Source organism: Orycteropus afer, unplaced genomic scaffold (genome assembly GCF_000298275.1).
Source record: "Orycteropus afer afer isolate SDZICR_OR568_19922 unplaced genomic scaffold, OryAfe1.0 scaffold00035, whole genome shotgun sequence".
In the NCBI taxonomy this organism is placed as follows: domain Eukaryota; kingdom Metazoa; phylum Chordata; class Mammalia; order Tubulidentata; family Orycteropodidae; genus Orycteropus; species Orycteropus afer.
In genome coordinates this window covers 2,437,430-2,460,392 of record NW_006921622.1, presented here as the reverse complement: position 1 = coordinate 2,460,392, position 22,963 = coordinate 2,437,430, and the positions used below count along the sequence as shown (strand labels likewise).

At 37.2% G+C, this 22,963-nt stretch overlaps 1 protein-coding gene across 1 annotated transcript in view; it reads left to right on the top strand.

The window, feature by feature from the left end:
• ST8SIA6 (ST8 alpha-N-acetyl-neuraminide alpha-2,8-sialyltransferase 6) overlaps positions 1–22,963 on the top strand; it is a 207,346-nt gene that overhangs the window by 179,433 nt on the left and 4,950 nt on the right. Inside the window, exons 5-7 of the mRNA XM_007936334.1 lie at positions 9,811–9,955; positions 17,784–17,896; positions 21,394–21,486. Coding sequence (XP_007934525.1) covers positions 9,811–9,955; positions 17,784–17,896; positions 21,394–21,486 — 351 coding nt within the window. The remainder of the gene's footprint in view (positions 1–9,810; positions 9,956–17,783; positions 17,897–21,393; positions 21,487–22,963) is intronic.

The window sequence follows — 22,963 nt, the reverse complement described above, 5'->3', positions numbered from 1 at the left end:
TTTTAAAACTGCTTTTTCTAGTGCCCTCATTAGAATATTAAAGAACGGATCCTGGAAAGGGAGCTCTTTATTAACACTTAGAAAGGGCCTGCAGCCTCTTCCTCTCTCCAACTGGACCACATCTCATTAGGAAGCTTTGGAGCATTTAATAAACAGAAGAGATGCCTGTGAGCTGTGGGTTCGGGCATTTAGGTCGTTAGTATTCAGGATGTCCTGTAGTAGCCTGTGCACTGCAAGTCTTGAGTAGTCATTAACATTTCATGGAAATCCAGGAAGGATTCCATTTAAAGCTGATGAAGAATTCTGACTTGAGACTAGAATAATTAAAAAAAAAAAAAGAGGAAATATTCAGCCCTTACAATGCAAAGGAAAAAGGAACTTCCACAATATTAACAAAATCCCTCTTTCTCAAAAGTGTGTTTAGTGGTTATCTGTGATGAGAAGCTGATTTTCCACATTTTCAGATTTCACTTTTATAGACAAGGCTATATATATTAAGCAAAATTCTCCCAGGACCAACCAACTCTTTGAAAGTTAAGCACTTATGACAGTACTTTAAATCTTTAGAATTCTGGAGCTCAGTGTAGCAGAGAGTCCTAGTTGTTTCCTGGGAATGGGGAAAACCAGTTCCCTTTTGAGTTGACTCTGATTCACAGCGATCCCATGTGTCAGAGTAGAACTGTGTCCCATAGGGTTTAGAATGGCTGATTTTTTGGAAGTAGATCACCAGGCTTTTCTTCCAAGGTGCTTCTAGGTAGACGTGAATCTCTAACCTTTCAGTGAGTAGCCAAGCGCATTAACCATTTATACCACTCAGGGACTCCTTGGGAATGGGGAGGAGAGTGTAATTTTTTTTTTTTTTTCTTTAGCCTGAATTATGTGGAGCAAATTGCTAAAAGTGTAAAGGTGTGAAACTGCAAGGCTTAGATTGTCCTCAGGACAAGGGTTTCTTCTCATTTCAGTTCTGGGGCACATTGACCGGATCACCTAGTAGGCCTGGTCCCATGGGGAACCCTGTCCATCCTCCATGTACAGCCAGAGCTTCAAATGTTATGAATGTGGTTTGCCACACCTGTGAGTAGATGTACTCACAATTGTTGGGTCTGGGCAACTTTTCAGCAAGCTGCTACCAGCATGACTTTGCAAAAAGCTATGTTATGGTAGTGACATTATGGAAAACATCTCTGACTTAAATGAGGGAATTACCTCCATTATAGCATACTGTAGTATAAACAAAGTGCAGAGAATAGAATGTCAAAAGACAGGGGATTGAGTCATTTATAAACCATGTGCCTTTGCTCTATTAACCGGAAGACTGGTGCTTAAGGGACAAGGAGGTGGCATCTTCTGACCTCCTCTAACTCCACAGAGGAAGACAGAATCACCATCAGTGGCCCAAGGCCTATTCTTATGAGGCCAGACATGCCACCACCCTCCAGCCCTCTAACTAGCCTTGAAACCAACCGTTTCTCCTGCAGCACCTACCACCTCTCTGCCGGGTTTGATAATTCACTGCAGTGGCCACACAGAACTCACAGATTATGGGGTTTATTAGGGAAGCAATAGGCTACAATTCAAGTTCAGGAACATGCGCTATCCCTCAGCAGCCAGCTGTCTCCCTCTGCAGCTGGCCATCTCCCTCCGCAGCCCACCATCTCCCTCAGCAGCCGGCCATCTCCTTCAGTATCTCAGTAGCACATCTCTCTCTCAGCAGTGCATATCTCTCTTAACTCTGTCAGCAGCATGTTTCTATTCCATCTCTCTTTCAGCAGCATGTCTCTTTCAACAGTGCGTACCTCTTAGCATGCAGTAAGTGAGACTCTCTCCTCCTGCCTCTTGCAGGGCTCCTTTTTGAGCCTGGCAGAGTGGCCAGCACCATTCAAACACAACATCAGAATTCTATACACCTGAGAGAGGGAACTTCCCAGAAGATTGCTTCCTGCCTCTGGAACAGAAATATATCAGGTGGATAACTTTAACAATCAGCTACTCATGGCAAAGGGGGAATTACAAAGACTATGGCTAGGAAAGCCGTTCCATGTAATTTACTACACCACAGTTGGTAACTCAAACCCACCTAGAGGCACCTCAGAGATAGGCCTGATTATCTGTTGAAAGTTCACAGCCTTGCAAACCCTATAGAACACAGTTCTACTGTGTACACATGAAGTTACCATGAATGGGAATCGACTCAATAGCAATTTTTTTTTTTTTTTTTTTTGGCTGGTGCCTTGGTCATGTCCCTGACCCTCCTTCATCTCTAAAATGGGAATAATATTTTCTACTTCCATCTCTGTGCACATCAGATGAGATGGTGGGTGTGAAAATGCTCTGGAGAGTGTACAGTGCTTTGCAAGTGTAAGGTTTGCCTCGTGATGACCTAGTCAAGAACCTTTATTATTGCAAAATGTGAAATGATGCATTGTGGACAATTTAGGTGGTAATAGCCTGTTTTCTAGTTAATATTGATGTCCTTCATTACTTAATGTCTCTTACTCTTCTTGCAAATGTAGGAAATAATTGCCCTGCTCATTATTGTGAACATGCCCCACTGACTTTAGAGTCATGAGAATCAGAATAGATTCCTGTTCTTAGGAGTGATGGGATATGGAGCCACAGAGATTTTAAAAAAAAAGAGATAGATTTATTTCATTTGTTATAAGCATCATCCTAACATAGGTTGTTGCAGGCCTCTCCACCACATAGATGAGCTAGGAAGTAATAAAAACACAAATTTATAATTTTGCCACTGAATATACAGGCTTCAAAAAGTCCTGTGGTTAAAAGGTGACAAATGGCATTTTGGGTAATTATTCTGATATTTTACCTGTGAGATTATTATTTGTGTTTCTTATTGTTATTATTATGTGCCGTCGAGTTGGACCTGACTCATAGCGACCGCTCCTTGGGTTTCCAAGGCAGTATCACTATGAAAGTAGATTGCCCAACTTTCCTTCCAAGGAGTGGCTTGTGGGTTTGAACTACCAGCCTTCTGATTAGCAGTCAAGTGCTTTAGGCACTAGTGATCTCTTTAAAAGTATAAGAGGATGGCTAAACCATTGCCATGGTGTATCCATACAATGGAATACTTTTCTAGCAATAAAAAAGGAACAAATTCCAGATATGCACAGCAATATGCATGAATTGCCAAAACATTTATGCTGAGTGAAAGAAGTCTTATATAAAAAATACGTGTATTGTATGGCTCTATTTGGTTTCTAGAATAGGCAAAACTAATCTGTGGTTTTAAAAAAGAAAAATCAGACCAGTAGTGGAGAAGGACTAGAGACAGAGTAGGAAAGTGTATGAGGAAGTTATGTGGACTAAAAATATGCTCTGAATCTGGATAAGGGTTTGTATTATAGAGGTATATTTGTTAAAACTCATGAGATGATCTTATTATGACTTGCATGTTTTATTGTGTGTAAATTTTATCAGCAAATGTAAACAGAATAATCATCTACATGCTGAGGCAGCCCCAGGACCAGTGGAAGGTAGGTGTTTGTGTGGAGCCACCCTGGGCACAGACTGCAATAAGCCAGCCCAGGGAGAAGCCGAAAGGGGGTGTTTGTGTGCATGGAGCTGCCCCAGGCACGGGCCACAGTAAGCCAACCTGGGACTAGCTGAAGGCACGTGTTTGACTCAGGGGCAGGCTGGGTAAGCGAGCAGGGTGGGGGAGACCAGGAAATGAGCAGAGCAGTTTAGAATACCTAGGTGAGACAAACTTGTCTGTCAGTTGGTCCTACCGTGGTGGCTTGAGTGTTGCTGTGAGGCTGGAGTCTATGCCACTGGTGTTGCAAATGTCAGTAGAGTTACCCATGGTGGACAGGTTTCAGTGAATCCTCTAGAATAAGACAGACTTAGAAAAAGGAAGAGACCATCCGCTTCTCAAAGAATTGGCCAGTAAAAACCTTATGCATAGTAGTGAAACACTGTCCCATATATTACTGGAAAACTTTATGAATAGCCCTGAAACATTGTGCAATATAGTGCCAGTAGATGAGCCCCTCAGGTTGGAGACACTCAAAATATGACTGGAGAAGAGCTGCCTCCTCAGAGGCTCAGAGTAGAGCAGACTTTAATGATGTGGATAGAGCAAAGCCTTCTGGACCCCCATTTGCTGATGTGGCACATCTGAAGATGAGAAGAAACAGCTGTAAGCATTCATTAATAATTAGAACATGGAATGTATGAAGTATGAATCTAGGAAAATTGTTAAGTTGTCAAAAATGAAATGGTACGCATAAAGATCAATATCCTAGGCATTAGTGAGCCGAAGTGGACTGGTTTTGGCCACTTTGAATTAGACAATCATGTGATTTACTATGGCAGGAATGACAAATTGAGGAAGAATTCATCATCACAAAGAATGCATCAAGATCTATCCTGAAGTACAGTGCTATCCATGGTAGGATAATATCCATACATCTACAAGGAAGATCAGTTAATACTACTATTATTCAAACTTATGCACCAACCACCAAAGCCAAAGATGAGGAAATTTTTACTAACTTCTGCAGTCTGAAATTTACTGAAAATGCAATCAAGATGTGCTGATTATCACTGGTGATTGGAGTGCAAAAGTTGGAAACAGAAGAATCACCGGTAATTGGAAAACACAGCCTTGGTAATAGAAACAATGGTGGAGATCACATGATAGAATTTTGTAAGACCAATGACTTATTCATTGCAAATACCTTTTTTCAACAACACAAATGGTGGCTGTGCACATGGACTTCACCAGACGGAGTACACAGGAATCAGATTGATCACCTCTGTGGCAAAAGGCAATGGAGAAGCACAATATCTTCAAGCAAAACAAGGCCAGGAGCTGATTGTGGAACAAACCATCAACTGCTCATATGCAAGTTCAAGTAGAAGTTGAAGACAATTAAAACAAGTCCACGTGAGCTTGATTATATCCCTCCTGAATTTAGAGACCATCTAAAGAATAGATTTCATGCATTGCAAACCAATGACTGAAAACCAGAGGAATTGTGGGATGACATCAAGAACATCATCCATGAAGAAAGCAAAAGGTCATTAAAAAGACAGGAAAGGAAGAAAAGACCAAAATGGATGTCAGAAGAGACTCTGAAACTTGCCCTTGAATGGAGATTAGCTAAAGCAAATGGAAGAATTGACAGGATAAAAGAGCTGAACAGAAGATTTCAAAGAGCAGCTCTAGAAGACAAAGTCATTTTTAATAATGAACTCTGCAAAAACCTGGAGTTAGAAAACCAAAAGGGAAGAAAACACTCAGCATTTCTCAAGCTGAAAGAACTGAGGAAAAAAATTAAACCTCAAGTTGCGATATTGAAAGATTTTATGGGCAAAATATCGAACGATGCAGGAAACATCCAAAGAAGATGGATAGAATACACAGAGTCGCTATACCAAAAAGAATTGGTAGATAATCATCCATTTCAGGAGATGGTATATGATCAAGAACCAAAGGTATTGAAGGAAGAAGTCAAAGCTGCACTGAAGGAAGTGGTGAAAAACAAAGATCAGGGAATTGAAAGAATACCTATTCATATGTTTAAACAAAAGGATGCTGCACTGGGGGCACTCAGCTATGCCAAGAAATTTGGAAGAAAGCTACCTGGCCAGCTGACTGGAAGAGATCCATATTCATACCCATTCCAAAGAAAGATGATCCCACAGAATGTTGAAATTATCAAACAAAATCATTAATATCACATGCAAGTAAAATCTTACTGAAGATAATTCAAGAATGGTTGCAGCAGTATTTTGACAGAGAACTTTGAGAAATGCAAGCTGGATTCAGAAAGAGATATGGAGCAAGGGATATCATAGCTGTGTCAGATGGATCTTGCCTGAAAGCAAAGAATACCAGAAAGATGTTTCCTTGTGTTTTATTGACTATGCAAAGGCATTTAATTGTGTGGATCATAACACATTGTGGATGACATTGAGAAGAATGGGAATTCCAGAACACTTAATTGTACTCATGAGGAACCTGTATGTAGACCAGAAGGCTGTCATTAGAATAGAACAAGGGTGTACTGCATGGTTTAAAATCAGGAAGGGAGTGTGTCAGGTTTGTATCCTTTCCCCATACTTATTCAATCTGTATGCTGAGCAAATAATCCAAGAAGCTGGGCTGTATGAAGAGGAACATGACATCAGGATAGGAAGAAAGCTCATTGACAACCTGAGATACACAGATGGCACAACTTTGCTTGCTGAAAGTGAGAATGACTTTGATCACTTACTGATGAAGTTTAAAGACTACAGTCTGCAGTATGGATTACATCTCAACACAAAGAAAACAAAAATCCTCACAACTGGAACAATAAGCAGCCTCATGATGAATGGGGAAAAGATTGAAATTGTTAAAGACTTCACATTGTTTGGTTCTGCATCAATGCCAATGGAAGCAGCAGTCAAGACATCAAAAGACGTATTGGGCAAATTGGTTGCAAAAGACCTCTTTCAAGTGCTGAAGAGCATAGATGTCTCCTTGAAGACTAAGGTACACCTGACCCAAGCCGTAATATTTTCAATCACCTCATATGCGTATGAGAGCTGGACAATGAATAAGAAAGACTGAAAAAGAGTTGATGCTTTTGAGCTGTGGTGTTGGCAAAGAATACTTAGAGTACCATGAACTGTTAAAAGAACTTACAAATCTATCTTGGAAGCAGTGCTGCCGGAATGCTCCTTGGAAGCAAGAATGGCCAGACTTCGTCTCACTTACTTTGGTCATGTTGTCAGAAGGAACAATTTCCTGGAGAAGGATGTCATGCTTGGTAAAGTAGAGGGTCAACAAAGGAGGGGAAGGCCGTCAACGAGATGGATTGACACGGTGGCTGCAGCAATGGGCTCCTGTATAGTAGGGATCATGAGGCTGGCACAGGACCGGGCAGTGTTTCGTTCTGTTTTACATAAGGTCGCTATGAGTCCGAGATGACTTAATGGCACATAACAATAACAATGCTCAAGTTTTTAGGGGTAAAATATACTGACTGGTATATGTAGCATACTTTGAAACAAGAACAAAATGAATTGTTGAATAGTGTGTTAAGCTGGGTTCTCTAGAGAAGCAAAACCAGTAAAGCTTATATATACATATAGAGAAAAAGAAATTTATCTAAGGAGAATGGCTCACACACTTATAGAAGCTGGCAAGTCCCAAGTTCTTGGATCAAACATCAAGCAGGACTCAAAGAGCTGTAGGGCTGATGAGCTCAAGGTTGGTAGGCAGTATACCAGCTGTTGACTCCAGCAAATGATGACTCTAAGATCTCCAGGCTGAATGGTGCATTGTTCACTCACAGACAATTGTAGGCAGCACAATAGGATCCCAATCCACAGAAGAGTGTCTCTTTTCCCAAGATGTCCATAAATATATTGGAAGCAGACCACACCCCTAGCGAAACTCCCTTTCAGTGGATTGGCTGCTCAAAACATTTACATCCAATCCTGTCATGGGAATAACCCAAACCACAATTGCTTAAACCACACAGAATTGTGTTCCAGCCAAGTTGACACACAGCTCCAACTATAACAAATAGATATACAATAAATATTTAGTCAGGGAGCTCTGGTGGCAGAGTGCCTAAGGCATTAGACTGCTAACCATAAGACTAGCAGTTCAAACCCACTAGCCACTCCTCAGAAGGAAGGTTGGGCAATCTACTTCCATAGGGATACCACCTTGGAGACCCAAGGCAGGATTGCTGTGAGTTGGATCCTGCTCAATGGCAGTGAGTTTTGTTTGGTATAGCAAATATAGTAAGAACTTAATTGGTGGTTATTCAAGTGCTCATTGTATAATATTTTCAACTCTTCTGTTTGTTTTGGGACATTTTATAATAAAATAATAAAAAATAATATTTCAGAAAATTTACTAATATAAAACAGCACAAAGAGTTCTCTGGCTAGTGTTTTTGATGATCCAATATTCTTATAAATATGAATATCCTTAAAAAGTTGTTTTTTGTTAAAGGTTAATGAGAATTTATTATGTTGACTTTTTTCAAAATGATGGATAAAGGAGATATTTACAATTATAAACTCATAAGGATTCCCGAATTTACAGTAACATTACATGAATTGCCATCAGATTAAATTTATAATTAAAAACTACTTAGTATCATTTTTTGGCTACATATCATTCCATTCTCATTTTTGGTATTGTTAATCTCCATGAACTATCTTTTAGAAATTTTAGGTTCTGAAATACAAAAAGAAGTAATAAGCAGACAATGGAATTCAATTAAGAAGAATGTAATATTTTAATGAAATAAGTTAACAGATGAAAAAGATTGTTAAAAACCTTGACTTTGAGATGCAAATAATATTACAATACTGAGATTTCATACCCTGAGAATTCTTGAAATCCAGGAAGAGTAGAATATAATTCTAAATGACCGTAACAAATTGGAGAATTATGGCTTTCAAAAGGATAAAAGTAAGTAGGAACATGTACAAAAGTCTACCCTTCAGGACCCAAAACTAATAAACCTGAGGAATAAGGAAGGACCAGCCAGGCATCTAGTGTAGTAGCATTGAGTACAGTCAGCAATGCCTTGTTCTGTCTGCTAAATATTCACTGCCCCTTGTACTATGATTGGATCCAGGTTTGATACATTTTTTTTTAAGTAAAAAGGAATAATAAGTAAAAATTTAAAGAGGAACAAAGATGACTAAAAATAATGAAAAACTGACAGAAAAGAAGAGGAAATTCTGTAACCTCTTCAAGATGAAAACGTTAAAGTGTGCTTTCATTACCATTCTCAATTACATGAAGTGTTTTTATAGGAAATTCATTGAAAATCTAACAGGGAAATGGATTTAAGTTAAGAAATATTTAGTTGTACAAATGGAAGTATCTCTTGACTTCAAGATTGATTAAAACCTGGAGTAATTGTGAATAATTGTCAAGAGAGACTCAAATCTACATCCCTGGAGAATTACATAAACAAAATGTAATTCCTAAATTGTTTTATGTTCACTTGCCGGAGGTTGAGGGCTAACTCAGATGATCTCTGAAAGGACCTCTTGGGTCTCCCTTCTAATAATAATGTTACACTCTACAGCAATAGTTTTGAAATATAACTTGGCACTTAATCACATTTTTCTGGAGTATCTATAAGGAATGACAACTTTAAATTTGCTTCACTTAAAAACTCACTGAACTAAATGATTCTCCTTTTCATTGGACTTTTCTTACCATAAATGATTGCTTATTGCTTCAGTGACTTTTAATACTATTCTTCATTTAGTTTCATATTTACTAATTAATATATGAAATAATTATAATTTAGTCTGGTTTTTTAAATTTAATATTAAAATTGTACCACTAGAAGGAAGCTCTTATATTGAAAACTGTTATTAATGAGTACTTTTACATACATGAAGAAGATTTGGTGGTATGGTGCCTAAGGCATTTGACTGTTAACCAGAAGATTGGCAGTTCAAAACTACCAGCCATTCTGCTGAATGAAGACTTGGCAATCTACTTCTGTAAAGATTCACCACCTTGGAAACCCAAAGGGGGTTGCTATGAGTCAGAATAGACTTGATGGCAGTGAGTTTACATACATGAGAGGGCCCTACTGAAGTCTATTTAACATTCTTTGTCATTTTTTTTCTCCCTATTTACCATTCTACTATCAAGGGCTAATTAGAATTGAATGACATAACAGTGTCACCTTTGTGAGTGATTTATCTTCTTTTGAAAATCATTGGACAAAGTTCTCTTCACATGATCCATTGTCAACTCTATTTTTAGTTTCTTAATCTTATTCCTTGGCTCACGATTATTCTTTTCCTTTGCAGAGAAGAGCTTGCTTCCTGTTGTGATGCTGTTCAAAACTTTGTTGTTTCTCAAAATAACACTCCAGTTGGGACTAACATGAGTTATGAGGCAGAAAGTAAGAAAGGAATCCTGATTGGAGAGAAAATATTTAATATGCTTCCAGTGGTAAGTAAAGATTTGGTATGGGTGATTTGTGTCATTATTCCTGGTAAATTTTCTCTCATTGTAAGTTGTAACTTATAATGAAGCAATTAATTAATTAAAATTCCACACTCAGTCATGTTGCATACAATGTGTATTGTAGGCCATTTTGAAAAAATAATTTGGAATGCAGTGGAACTCTGCAGTAAGTGGCATTTATAATTTAAGTAATATGCTCTCCCAGTCTTCAAGTCCTCCTGATTCATCCTTGAATGAGATGAGGCACTTGGGATTTCTGCACAGTAATTGCTGGATTTGTAAAGATGACAGTTTTTCACCTGAAATAAGATTCTTCCAGTTGTATATTTTTGTTACTAAATGAATTCCTTTACAAAGAAGTATAAGGTTTATGTGGCTCATCTTTGGAAAGTAACATATGAGAATTTGTGGTAAATAAATGTAGCCTCCTTAAGACAGGAAATTTTGTTTGGTGTCTTGATTGGTATATCTCAAGGTTCTAGAACATTCCTGGGTACATATTTATATATGTACTTAATACATATTCATTGAATAAGCACATGAGTGAATGATAAAGTATAATATCATTTGACACAATAGGGAGAAATGTATCCCTTAAAACAAATCCAAAGTTTGGGGAAATTTATTTTCCTGAAGACCATCCCATTGCTTAACATATTCTCTCATGCATCTTTTCATGACTTGATTAAAGATAATTTGACCCAATCAATATGGTCAAAAAGAAATTGGTCAACAAGGAATGAGATACATGATAAATTGTATGAAAAGGAATAACTTAATCCCAGGCATTGATTTTTCAAGTCCTGGTAATTTGGGAGCATCAGAGGTATGTTTTACAGGTGTTTACATAAAATTTTAGAATTTTAAAGACATTTTAGCAAATTTTCTCTTCTTTTCAGGTTATTTTAGCTAGTGTTTCTTCCCTACCTTACTAGTAATATCAAAAGGTTTGAAACTTAAATATTTATCATTAAGATTTTAGTTAGAATAACAAAAATTAATGTTTAATTCCATTTTGTACAAAAAAATGAAAATACACATGAATAAAAAGCCTACATAATTGGCTGAAAAGAAACTAAAAAATCAGACTTCTGGTAAGATGGATATTATAATAGGCAGACAAGTTACACAAACTCTCTTCAACAAAAAAAAGAGAAACAGAGATACAGAAGATAATCCTGGAGCTCTGAGCTTTGAAAGGAAGTATACAGAAATGAATTAGGCACCAACTAGTGGAAAACCTGAATGAAAACAGTGAATAGAGATGGACAGAGCTGTGGACTGTCAGCTACTCTGACAGCACTAACCTGAATATTTCCAAGTGATTTGGGGACCTGAGAATTGACCTAAAGATCAGCCCTAGTTGCCAAGGGCTGCAGGGACTACTGCACTGCTGGCCTATGACAAGGAAGGAAAACAGCAAGGAAGGAGACAAACTGAACTGTGGACTATCAACTGTTTGGAGGGAGCAGCCATTTTGATTATTTACAAGTGGCAGCCATTTTGCATATTTAAAGTGACCAAGGGTATAGCCATTTTGAATGTTTACAAACAGTGGCCATTTTCTGTATTTAAAGTGAGCACGGGTGCAGACATTTTGAATCTTTAAAAGCAGCAGCCGTTTTGGATATTTAAAGTGACAGCATTCTCATTCAAATTCCAGGGACCTAAAAATAGGTTCCATTTGCCAAGGACAGCAGGGACATACGGGGGCTGACAATGGGAAAAGAGACAGGTGGTAAGTGTATAAGTGCTGCCAACTAGCAAATAGTGGCACGCAGTACCTGCTTACATAGAGAACATCCAAAGAAAACAAAATGAAAATCATGGACAAGTCACTCCCACATACAGTCACCAATTAAATATAAATACAAAAATGTCACAGTGTCTTGGAGACAACAGAGCATCACAGTCCACACAAAGAAGCAAGTTAAAGCAGGAGAAACAAGGGACCAGGATGCAGACTCAGAACACGTCCCTGAGGAAGAAGCAGCATTGGAACTCCCTGATAAGGAATTCAAAAGAATGATATTTAGATACCTTCAGTGGATTGAGAGACAGATCAAGGAAAACACTGACAAAATTGGAGAAAATACAGAGGCAACTCTAGAACAATTTTGAAAGACAATACAAGAACAAAATGACAAAATAAATGAAAAATTAGAAATGATACAAAATCAACACACAGAAATCCAGAAGATTAATACTAAATTTTCAGAAAAAGATAACACATTGAAAGGGCAAAAGACCAGAATTGAATCAATGGAAGACAGAATTAGTGAGATGGAAGACAAATATCTCAATACTTCTCTGGAAAGGAATCAATCAGAAAAAAGATCAAAACAAAATGAAGAAAGCCTAAGGATCATGTGAGATACCATCAAAAGGAAATAACCTACATGTAATTGGAATTCCAGAACAGGAAGAGACAAATAAAACCAGAGAAAATTGTTGAAGATTTATTGGAAGATAATTTCCTTGATATGATGAAAGATGAGAACATATCTACTCAAAAAGTTCAACAAACCCCAAACAGGATAGACCCCAAAAGAAAATCACCAAGACATATCATCATCAAACTCATCAAAACCTAAAGCAAAGAGAGAATCCTGAAAGTAGCATGGGAAAAACAAAAAGTTACCTACAAGGGGGCAACCAGTAAGACTAAGCTCAGATTTCTTGGCAGAAATCATGCAGGCAAGAAGACAATGGGATGGCTGGGATGGCATATATAAAACCCTGAAAAAAAATTCCTACCAAGAATTATATACCCAGCAAAATTTTCCCTCAAATATGATGATGAAATCAGGACATTTCCAGATAAGCAGAAATTAAGGGAATTTGTTAAAATCAGACCAACCTTACAAGAGATGCTAAAAGGGAGTCCTTTGGACAGAGAACCAGTAACAGTAAATGACAACTATTAACACACATGATGACATAACCCAGAAACCAACCCAGCTATGGAAGTATCCAAAGTAAATAAGCCTACAAGATTGTAAACAGGGAATCAAAGATATCAATTGACAAATGAGGACAACTACAAACCAAAAAAGAGAGGAAAAATTGTGTAGTTACAGACATAGATGGTAGGGTAGTCAAGACAACTACAAGACAGAATAGACAATTCTAAACTTGGGAAGAAAATTTTAAATCACAGGTAACCTCAAAGAAAAAAAATAAACCTTCACATCGAAATAAAAAAGAGGACCAGCACAAATATTTAGCAAATACTAAAACAGTTGCAAAGAAGGAACTTTGATAAACAAAATGAACTCAGCACAGAATATTATATGGAACAAAGAAATCAGCAACACCACTAAAAAAGCACATAGCAAAATGACAGCAACAAATTTGTACTTGTCAATAATTACACTGCCAAAAGAGTAAAAAGAGAGCCTACAAATTGGGAAAACTACTCGGCAATAATGCATCTGACAAGGGACTTATCTCTAAAATTTATAGAAAACTCCAACACCTCAACAACAAAAAGATGAACAACCCAATTAAAAAATGGGCAGAAGACATGAACAGACACTCCACCAAAGAGGATATTTGGGCAGCTAGCAAATACATGAAGAAATGTTCACGATCATTAGCCATCAGAGAGATGCAAATCAAAACAACGAGATACCCAGCACTGATGCCAAAGTTCAACAACATAGAAAATAACAAATGCTGACGAGGATGTGGAGAGATTGGGACTCTCATACACTGCTGGTGGGACTGTCAAATGATACAATCACTGTGGAAAGCAGTGTGGTGATTCCTTAGAAAGCTGGTATTAGAAATACCATTTGACCCAGCAATCAATCCCATTACTAGGTACATATCCTAAAGAAGTTAGAGCCAGGATAAGAACAAATATATATACTCCCATGTTCATTGCTGTGCTATTTACAATAGCAAAAAGATGGAAACAACCATTCAACAGAAGAATGGATAACCAAAGTATGATGCATACAAACAATGGAATACTATGCAACACTAAAGAATAATGTAGAATCTGCAAAACAATGCACAACATGGATGAACTTGGAGGACATTATGCTGAGTGAAATAAATCAATCACAGAAGGAGAAATATTGTATTAGTTCATTATTGTAAAAAGTCAAGGAAAGGTTTATATATGGAAGGAAACTTTCTTTGTTAGTAGGAGTGAGAGGAGAAGGCAGGGAACACTGAAAAAAAAAAAAAAGCACTGACCCATGTCACTTTAGCTTTGTATATTTCACTGTACATAAATTATATTTCAATGAATTTAAAAAAAAAAAAAAAAACCTAGAATATCACATGGGAAAATATCCCCAACCAGATCACAATTAATGCTTTTCATTGGGTGGTATGAGGTAACTTCTTCCAGAAACTTTGCCAAGTTAATTGAAAAGGAAACCAACAAAATTGGCTTCCATCCAGAATGAGCAAAAGTAGGCAGGTGAGCCATGTAAATTTGCATATTCTTAGACAGTTTATTTTATGGAAGTTTGAGGTTTAAGATTTATTGAAGCTCTTATTGAACATGAGATCCCAAAGCATATTGATGGCTTCCTCTGGTTGACCAAGAAACCAAAGAAAAGTATTAATTATTTTGAGTGCTTAATTTGAGGTATTTTCCCTCAGTAATCTTTTCTCTTGTACCATAGAGAACATATTTGCATTTTTGCATTCTACCCTATCTATAAAATTCAGAACTTATTGTAATACCATTTAGTAAACACTACCTGAGGACATTTTTAGCTACAAGTTCAGTGACATGGAATAGCCTGGGGTATCTGAAAATCATTCATTTAAGAGCTAGACACTATGCTAGGCATTGTGGCTATAAACAGAAATAAGGCACATAATGGGAGCTCTGGTGGCGTAGTGCCTAAGGCATTTGACTGCTAACCAGAAGGCTGGTGGTTCAAACCCACCAGCCACTCCTCAGAAGAAAGGTTGGGCAATCTACTTCCATAGTGATACCACCTCGGAAACCCAAGGAGGGGTCGTTATGACTCGATGACAGTGGGTAAGGCACATAATTAGGTCAACATTTTATTCTTTGAATAATGAGAACCTGTGTAATGTGTGTTGTTTAACAGCACGTACTCTGTAAGAGTCCCTGGGTGATACAAATTGGTAAGCACTCACCTACTAGCCAAAAGATTGGTGGTTAGACCCCATTCAGAGGTTTCTTGAGTGACAGGCCTGGTGATCTGCTCCTGAGGGGTCACAGCCTTAAAAATCCAGTGGAGCATTCTACTCTGCACACATAGGATCGTTATGAGTTGGAATGAACTTGATGGCAACTAACACCAATTCTGGAGCAGACATCCTGGGTTTGAATCCCAGCTCTTCCACCTTCTGGGGAAAAAAAAAAAAAAAAAACCTCACTGCCATCTAGTCTATTTCAACCCACAGTGACCCCTCCTTGGGTTTCCAAGGCAGTATCTCTACAGAATTAGATTGCCCAGTTCCACCTTCTAGGTGTTACTTAAATTCATGCCTCTATGTTCTCATCTATAAAATGCTCATAAGGTATTGTGTGGATTAAATTTGTTAAAGTTACACACTTAGAACAGTGGCTCTCACATTATAATCACCAAGCCCACTGCTATCAAGTCAATTCTTACTCATAGTGAACCCCATTGGTTTTCCAAGGCTGTAAACCTTTATGGAAGCAGGCCTCCTCATCTTTCTTCCACAGAGCAGCTGATAGTTTTGAACCACCAACCTTTTGGTTGCCAGCCTAATACCTTAACTATAGCACCACCAGCACTCCCTATAAGCACGATAAACCAAAATTCATTGCCATTGAGTCAATTCCAACTCACAACAACCCTATAGGAAGAGAAGAATTGTTTCATAGGATTTCTAAGGCTGTAATCTTTTAAAGCAGACTATCACATCTTTCTCCAGTGGGGCTGATGAGTTCTAGCCGCCAACCTTTCTCTTAGTAGCTGAGTACTTAACCAGTGTGCCACCTGGGCATCTAATATGCAGTATACAATTTTTAATTTTAAGAACAAACAAAACTACAAATCTAGAAGAACTGATAGAGAGTTCTCTTGGCTTGTTTGACATCTCCAGGATCTAGCCTCAAAAGCAGCTGGCAGCCATAGTCATTCAGGGGTCTGTTGATTCTCTAGGCTGTGACCCGGCAAAGCTGCTTAGAACTCCATTAGCCCTGGGCTGTTGCCATTGGGGTTGGTGTTCTGGATTTGGGAAGGGGTGTCCTGACTTGTAGCATTTGCCAATTCAGTGGTATAAATACTCCTACCATGGGCAATTTCAGGTCAGATAGATCGACAGCTGCTGTCAAGTTGACTCTGGCTCATGGGAACCTTATAAACCACAGACTGAATTGTTACCTGGTCCTCCACCGTCCTCATGATCACCAGAATGTTCAAATCCATCCTTGTGGCTTTTGTGCCAATCTATCTCACTCATAGTCTCCTTCACCCCTTTGCCTCTCTTCTTTACCCAACATAATGTCCTCCTCTAGCAGTTGGTTCTTCCTGATGATGTATCAAAAGCAACAAAGTCAGTCAGTGTTCTTTTGTGACTTATAAGGTTTTCACTGGTTAATTTTTCAGAGTAGATCACCAGGCCTTTTGTTTTAGTCTGTCTTAGTCTGGAAGCTCTGCTGAAACCTATCCACCATGCATGATCTTCCTGGTATCTGAAACATCATTGGCGTAGCTCACAGGATCGCACCAACATGCAAGCCACCACAGTTCAACAAATAGATAGCATAAGTCAATATTTTGGGTGATAGGATACCAGTGGTTCAAAAGCCAGCTCACAAAATTCCAGAATATTTATCAACTATCTCCTGCAAGCTGGTACGAGAATATTTATCAACTATTTCCTATCAGCCTACTTATTGACTAAAGCTGGGTAGACCCTTGGACCCAACCTGCAAGTACTTATTGAAAAATCATTGCATACACTGTGCTTTGCTAGGTCTGCAGTGAAAAACAAGTGGAAATTGAAAGTAATATGCACACTCTTTGCCCTTGATGACTTACAGTCTAATTCAAGAGACAAAATAGGTGAATCATGACATCATCACTGTGGAGTATAAGCTGGCACCCTTATTACAGGACATGGCCATATTATTTCAGGGCAAGTGACCAACAAAGGAAAAGTTACTGCTTAATTGAAAAGTATGTTTTGAATTGAAGAGAAGTTGGTGAAAGTGGGAAAGCTTTTGGGTAGGGAAGTTGATTCCTAGGATGAGATAAAGAAGATTTAGACTTTTGGAATTAATTTGAAAGATGTCAGCATAGAATTGTGGGGCCTCCCTGAAGCATTCTGGAAGGTCACTTGAGGAGATGGCAGGCATAAATCTAATAGCATTACTGAGCCTGAAGGTCTGACTAAGAAGCACAGAAAACTTTTGCTAAATTAACTATTAATTTTGTGCCTAAAAATGGAAGATTTAATGCTACTTTCTAATTGCTATCTTTTATCTTTCTTTTACTGAAAACTTTCTTGCTTGTTGAAAAAGCACAATCTTGGGTACTTGATTCTCATTCTATTTACTTTATTAGATGATATAAAATATATTTTACCTAAATAGATATTTTATATTATTATAGTTTTAATAGTTGATGTTATTCCTTTCAATAGAAACAGAACTTAGTTTTATATAATTTTTTTATTAGTCACACTAAGTTCATCAGAAGGCTGTGCTGCCACCACCCCTGCTTCTTCTTTTTCTTCACCTTCTTAGCATGTGTTGAAGTGATGCTACCAGAATTAAGCTGATCATGTTTATGGTTCGAAAAGGAAAAATATTTCATGATCATTTTTCGCTTTCTCTTGATAGTCCCAGCCTTTTGTGGAGTACCGTTATAATCAGTGTGCAGTGGTTGGAAATGGAGGAATTCTGAATAACTCTCTCTGCGGAGCTGAAATAGATAAATCTGACTTCGTTTTTAGGTAAGACCTGTCAAATTGGTTTTTTTGAAACAGAATATCAGTTGGCTATTTTAAAGGGATAATACCATTAGAGCCTGGGTGGTACAAGCCATTTGCAACCAGATACTAACCTAAACAGGTTAGCAATTCGAACCCATCCCAGCGATTTCACAGATAGCCCTGGCAAGTTGCTTCCATAAAAATTAAAAAACCAAAGCCAAACTGACTACCATCGAGTGGATTTCAACTCATGATGACCTGCATTGGATTTCCAAGGCAGTAAATCTTTACAGAAACAGACTGCCTCATCTTTTTTCCACAGAGGGGCTGGTACATTCAACCACCTTTTGGTCAGCAGGCAAATACCTAAACCGTTACAGCACCAGACCTCCTTACTATAAGAGCTCAAATAATAACAATAATAATAATAATAATAATAATTCACTGTCATCAAGTTGATTCTGACTCATAGCAACTCCCATTGGGTTTCCAAGGCTATAAATCTTTGCAGAAACAGGATCCCTCATCTTTCTTCTCCGGAGCACCTGACGTGTTCAAACCACTGATCTTTTGGTTAGCTGTCATATGCCTTAACTACTACACCACCAGAGCCACAAAACCCCTACAGAGCAATTCTACTCTGTGACACATGGGGTTGCATATGCCAGAATCAACTTGATGGCTACAGGTTTATTTTGTTTTGCTTTTTAATTAAGACATCCCATGTAAATTTTGACCTTTGAGCTGTGTTACTCAATTGTACATTTTCCCCAGATAGGCATTTCCTTAAGGGTTATATGGATCATGAGTTCCCCAGAACATTTATACAGGAAATCAAACATGTGCTATGATCAAACATTTTTAGGAAACTGGGTGAAATCGTGATGATTAGAGGGTACTCTATGTCAGGACTTGTCTGAGCCTTCAGTATACCAATGCGTACCAAGACTGCCTGAGAGGAACTCTGTTGGACAGCATTTTCCAGGCCTACCTGACCTTTTTTTTCTTTTTCTTTTTTTTTTTTAACAAAACCTTTCAAGGACATTTTGTTGTCAAATAATAAACGTGGAGAATATGCTGATCTAGACATTACACAGCCATGTGACATCGTTGTGTATTTCATTATCTGACTTTAAATTTAGAAAAAAAAAATGTGCAGCTTCTAAATTCTGGTCTTTCAAAATGTTTATATCTGAGTTCCAGCTAGCTTGAAAAAATAGAAACAAAAATGGATCTGTGTGTACTTCGTGCTAATATGCCAAGCTACAAAGCATCTCCACTTTCAGAGTTGGATGGAAAGATGATTCATCCAACTGAGGATGATTTTCAATTGAAATGCACCTTTTAAAGAGTAAATAGAAATCTATTTCCTTCTGTTCTAGGAGCAATGATTTCATACATCAGAGGAGATCCTTTGATCCCTATCGATTTAATGGTGTCATTTTTAGCAAGTGAAAAAAATACGATTTTCAATAAACAGCTTCCCCCTCATGTTAATCTCATTTTAAAAATTTATGCTGCAGGTAGTAACAGAACAACAATAGACCTGGCACTCTAACGATTATTGAATGTGTTCTTCTTGGATTAATGTTAAAATGGCCAATACCTGAATGATTTAGCCATTTTGTCAAAGTACTCAATGTGAAAAAGCCAGAATGAAGATAAATAACTCTTCTTTCAAAAGTCTTTTTATAGACTTAAATTTCCCAAAATACCTGTGTTGAGTATTATGCCTAAACATTCATTTCACTTTATAGCAAATACAGGAAATACAAGTTTAGGTTTTAAACTAATAAAAATTTGGACAGCTGTTTAATTTACAACTTGAAAATACATGCCTGTTTTTATATTCTTCATTGGCTGACACCAACTATTTTTCAGAATATGAAGTTCCCTTTGAAGTTAGCCATCCAAACTGAAAAGCAAAATAAAGGCTAGAGGTGGTTGATTCTATTACAATTTATTTAATTTTTAAGCATAAATTTATTTTGGCCATGGCTGTTCATAGTTTATAAGATAATCTGGAAACTGCTTATTGTTTTAGTTTTGTTTTGTTTTTCATCTCAAAAGTTTGGGAGCTATGAATTAAGTAGGTAAGCAGTAGAAATAAGTGATGAGTGGTTTGACTACTAAAGAAACACCCTGTGTTGCTGAGTCATGAGTACTCCATGGCTACTCCATGTGTACTGGAGTACAAAACAGTGCTCCATAGAGTTTCTAATGACTAATTTTTTTAAGTAGATCTCCAGGACTTTCTCCCAAGTCACTTCTGGGTGGACTTGAACCTCCAACCTTGCAGTTAGCAGCAGAACACATTAATCATTTGCACCACCTAAGGACTCCAGCTTTATTAGGCTATTTGGTCTATAAAGTGTTTTTCCTATCACTTCCTCTAATACATTGACAATAACTCTTCAAAAGAATATGTCTCTGTTCTAGAAGTAGGTTTGTTACAGGCAACCCACACTAAGCAGATCATTTTGTGACCTCGTATCTGTGGTTAGTATTTATTTTTCCCACGGTCCCATATTTAATTTTTGTCTGATGAATCTTTAAAACAAATGAGGGAAATACATGTTTCATTTGTTTGTATGTCCGTCTCATTAAGCATGAAATAGCATATTTCAGGCTCAGTCATATTAGAAAATATGTCAACTTTCAACACCTTTCTTTAAGTAAGCATTCAGATATGCCTCCTTTTCATGTATAGCTTGAAAGAAATGGTCTACTTGAAACTACTTAAACACTATTTAGGAAGTCATAACCAACTTTCCCTCTTTTGTGATAGGAATAAAATTATTCAAAATTAAAATTCTTATTTTGCTTTCCAATTTAAAAACAAATTAACACTCAGGAAGATGTGGACATTAAAAGGAAAACATCACTATAAGAACATTAGAGCTTTATTTATTAACAGCATAATTCGATGGAAAAAATATCCTTATGGGAATCAGGAGATTTTGGTTCATTTTTTGTAATATAGTCATTCCTTCTGGCATATTCTGTAACTTTCATCACTACTCAATTTTTTTTCCCATCACTAAATTAGGGATGTTACCACTGTGGGGATATAATCAGTTAAATATAATACTTTTTAATATAAGCATTATGAATTCTTCAATGGCTAGGCAGGTATAATTGTCATTTCTGATTTTGACTCATATAAAAGCATTCATCAAATTCATATGTTATGTTATGTTGAATTATCAAATAAGACTTTTCAAAAAACCAAACTCACTGCCATGGAGTCGGATCCGACTCATAGCAACCCCTCCTTAGATTTCCGACCTTCCTTCTGAGGTGTGGCTGGTGGATTTGAACCGCCAGCCTTCTGGTTAGCAGTCACATGCCTTAGGCAAAACATCACCACTAAATAGTTTTAAATTTAAATCATATGAATTCTGAAGATATATTAATAGCAATGATTCTTTCCAATGAGGACAGAGATCATGTGTATATGTGTGCATACTTTTTTCTACAAGTTGTATTTTGAAAATATTTTCCTTTCCAAATTTCAGGTGTAACCTTCCCCCAACAACAGGAAATTTTAGTAAAGATGTTGGCAGTAAAACAAATCTTGTGACTGTGAATCCCAGTATTATAACAACAAAGTAAGTATCTCAAAGTTACATAACTATTTAAGAACATTTTTTCATTATTTATCATGCTTTAAGGCACTCTGGTGGCACAATCATTAAATGCTTGGCTGCTAACTGAAAGTTTGGCAGGTTGAACCCATTCCCCAACTCTCTGAGGGAGAAAGACCTGGTGATCTGTTCCTGTGAAGATTACAGCCAAGAAAACCCTATGCGTCAGTTCTACTCTCACATGGGACTGCTATAAGTCAGAAACAATTTGACAATACCTAATAACAACAGTGACATGTTTCTTAGCCTGAATGCTAATCTGATAGCTGAAACTGATTTGAAGTATACTTGGAATAGCCTTTAAGGAAAAGAGGTAAGAATGTGTTTGCAATTTTTGACATTCTACCAAGATTGTGGTTCATAACAGAAATGAATCAGTAATACTTCTGTTGTTATAGGCAAATGTTGCTAATAAAATGAGAACTTATCTCTTTAATTTTTTCTGTGGTAATAGAAGACTGACTTCTTTCTATTTTTCTTTCAGAGTTTTAATATTACTCTTTTGTTAGCATTTTCTTGAAAAAATTAGTCAATTTAGAAACTTCAGAGAGTAAGCCCTAGGAAAACCTGGCAAAATACAGTTTTTGCTTTGGATAATTTATTTATTTTAAAAACTGTGTTTTGTCATGTTTTCCCTTTGGTAGCTTATTAATAAAAATTTGTGTTTTATTTTCTGGTATAATTGCTATTATTATGTATAAATATAACTATTAAAAAGTTGGTTAATAAAAATCACATACATAATTTTATTCTATTGATTTCACCCAAAGTGACTAAAAATTGCTTTTAATAGTATATTCCCCCAAAATAATTCTAGTATCTCTTGAGAGAAAATAAAATATTGTACTGGCCTCCTCAAAGCTCACTTTTTAAACATACTCAATCATGCTTACAAGTATATTTACTAAGGCATAAAGTGAACTCTACATATAGAGATCATTCAAAAATGATTACAGCAGTATACTGACAGGGAACTGCCAGAAATTCAAGCTGGATTCAGCAGAGGGTTTGGAACGAGAGCTATCTTTGCTGATGTCAGATAGATCTTGGCTAAAAGCAAAGAATGCCAGAAAGATGTTTGCTTTGATTTTATTGACTATGCAACGGCATTTGACTGTGTGGATCATAACAAATTATGTATAATATGGCAAAGAATGGGTATTCCAGAATAATTAATTGTTCTCATGATGAACCTGTACATGGACCAAGAGGGGGTCATCTGAACAGAACAGGGAGATACTGCATGGTTTAAAGTCAGGAAAAATGTGCATCAGGGTCATGTCTTTTCATTATACTTATTATATCTGTACTGATATTGTACTAGCCTCCATGGAACGCATGAAGATTGATATCCTCGGCATTAGTGAGCTGAAATGGACTGGTTTTGGCCATTTTGAATCAGACAACCATATGATCTACTATGCCAGGAATGACAGTTTGA